This window comes from Armigeres subalbatus, chromosome 1 (assembly GCF_024139115.2).
Source record: "Armigeres subalbatus isolate Guangzhou_Male chromosome 1, GZ_Asu_2, whole genome shotgun sequence".
NCBI classification, from domain to species: domain Eukaryota; kingdom Metazoa; phylum Arthropoda; class Insecta; order Diptera; family Culicidae; genus Armigeres; species Armigeres subalbatus.
Genome location: NC_085139.1, coordinates 10,983,331 through 10,984,984, shown reverse-complemented (window position 1 = coordinate 10,984,984; position 1,654 = coordinate 10,983,331). Strand labels below are relative to the sequence as shown.

At 42.7% G+C, this 1,654-nt stretch overlaps 1 protein-coding gene across 1 annotated transcript; it reads right to left on the bottom strand.

The window, feature by feature from the left end:
* Positions 1-889: 889 nt before the first annotated feature.
* LOC134221682 (uncharacterized) lies at positions 890-1,654 on the bottom strand. Its single transcript, XM_062700871.1, has one exon. The coding sequence runs from the start codon at positions 1,606-1,608 to the stop codon at positions 946-948; it is 663 nt and encodes a 220-aa protein (XP_062556855.1). The 5' UTR covers positions 1,609-1,654; the 3' UTR covers positions 890-945.

Genomic DNA, 1,654 nt, shown 5'->3' with positions numbered 1-1,654 from the left:
TATACTTCTAAAAGCTTCAATTGACCATAATGTATGCATCATGTTGTAGTACATATTTGGTATCATCACCAGCATCGGTTTGATACTTGTAATACCGGTACTTTGGCTGCCAGGTCGAAGATGTTAGATGTTAGTCACGCGAACAGGAACGACATTAGCAATCTTATACTTTTGAATCAACTCTACAAGCTGACAATGAATATATCAAATGACAGAATGTAGGATCGCATAAGGATGATTTACTTGGACGAGGAAAAATGAAATATAATTTTTTTTTATATGTTCTTGTCATATTTTGATTTTCAATAAAAAATATGTTTCCCAGTTTGTAACAGACTTAATAATCAATACTAAACAAACCAACAATAAATTGATTTGGATAACAAAGCGATTTATATTCATGATCATAGTACTAATTTTGGAAGGAAATTGTATATGTATATCCGAATAATTACTCGATTTTGTTAAACTAAGCCTTGAAAATTGGTAGTTGTCTAATCCGTAATGTGTGTCCCCAATTTCCGTATCTACTGACCGATGGATTTCGATATTTTGTTTTATATTTGAAAACATCATCACCTCGACTGAAATTTTTTGATAGATAATGTCTTTGGACATGCAAGAGGTGAGAGCTCGATGAGCAATATTTTCGTATTTTTTTTTGTTACTCAATTTGAAGAAATAATTTTAGATAGTTCTATATTTTTCCTTTGAGATGCCCATAAAACAAGTCCTTCGCGAAAGAATAAAGCTTGTTAAAAATATGCTGTTTGCAGTCATTCTTACCAAAGAGATAGTCGCTATAACGAATCACTTCACTGTTACGTCGCTATTTCCAAGAGTTACCATATTTGATTTTCTTTCGTTCATTCCGACAACCCATAAGCCATTTTTATGATTAAATCAATTTTATTACAACCTATTTCCTAAAAACCAACAAACACATCATTCCACGGAAGCCCCAGCCTTCCGTTCGGTCGCCTCCCGCACCTGTTTGTTCAAATGCTGAAACTTATCAATGGCCACCTTGACGAATTCCGCGGCCCGTTTCACCCGGTCGGCAGTGACCTGCTCACCCAGCACCGAAATCACTTCCTTCGTCGTCTCGCCAACGAGGCCCACGTCCAATCCTTTGGCGCTGCGGAACGAAAGCGTACAGAACGGCGTCACGAAGCACAGCACCGACGTCATCAGCGTTCCCAACGCGACGGCCCCAACCGAGCCGAACAGAAACGACAGAATGTGCCCGAAGAAGGACACCACCGTGCGAGCCGCGGGCATTACCGTGCGGAACGAGCCCATGAGGGTGGGCTTCTCCGTCGAAGTGGCCGGAATCAGATACGCCTGAAAGGGCTGCGATGGGATGGCGGCGTACGCCGTTGGCTCGTACGGGACAAATCCTTGCGAGTTCTGGTAGTTGTGACCGTTGTAAGCCTGAACGTACTTTTGGACGGCGTCTTGTGGAACGAACTGCTGGTACATGGTTGGATCGTAGGCAGGATTCTCTAGGGCCGGCCGGGCGGTGGTCGTTGGCGTCGCTTGCTGTGGTTCACCCAAGGCCACCAGAACATAGCAACACAGTAGGCTTAGGAGTACTTTTTGACACATTGTTTCGGGCACGTGTTGACTGCAAAACTATCGCAAATTGACTGAA

What these genes read in the sequence shown, in the direction of transcription:
- LOC134221682 (XM_062700871.1), bottom strand. Translation starts at nt 1,608, where the DNA reads ATGTGTCAAAAAGTACTCCTAAGCCTACTGTGTTGCTATGTTCTGGTG.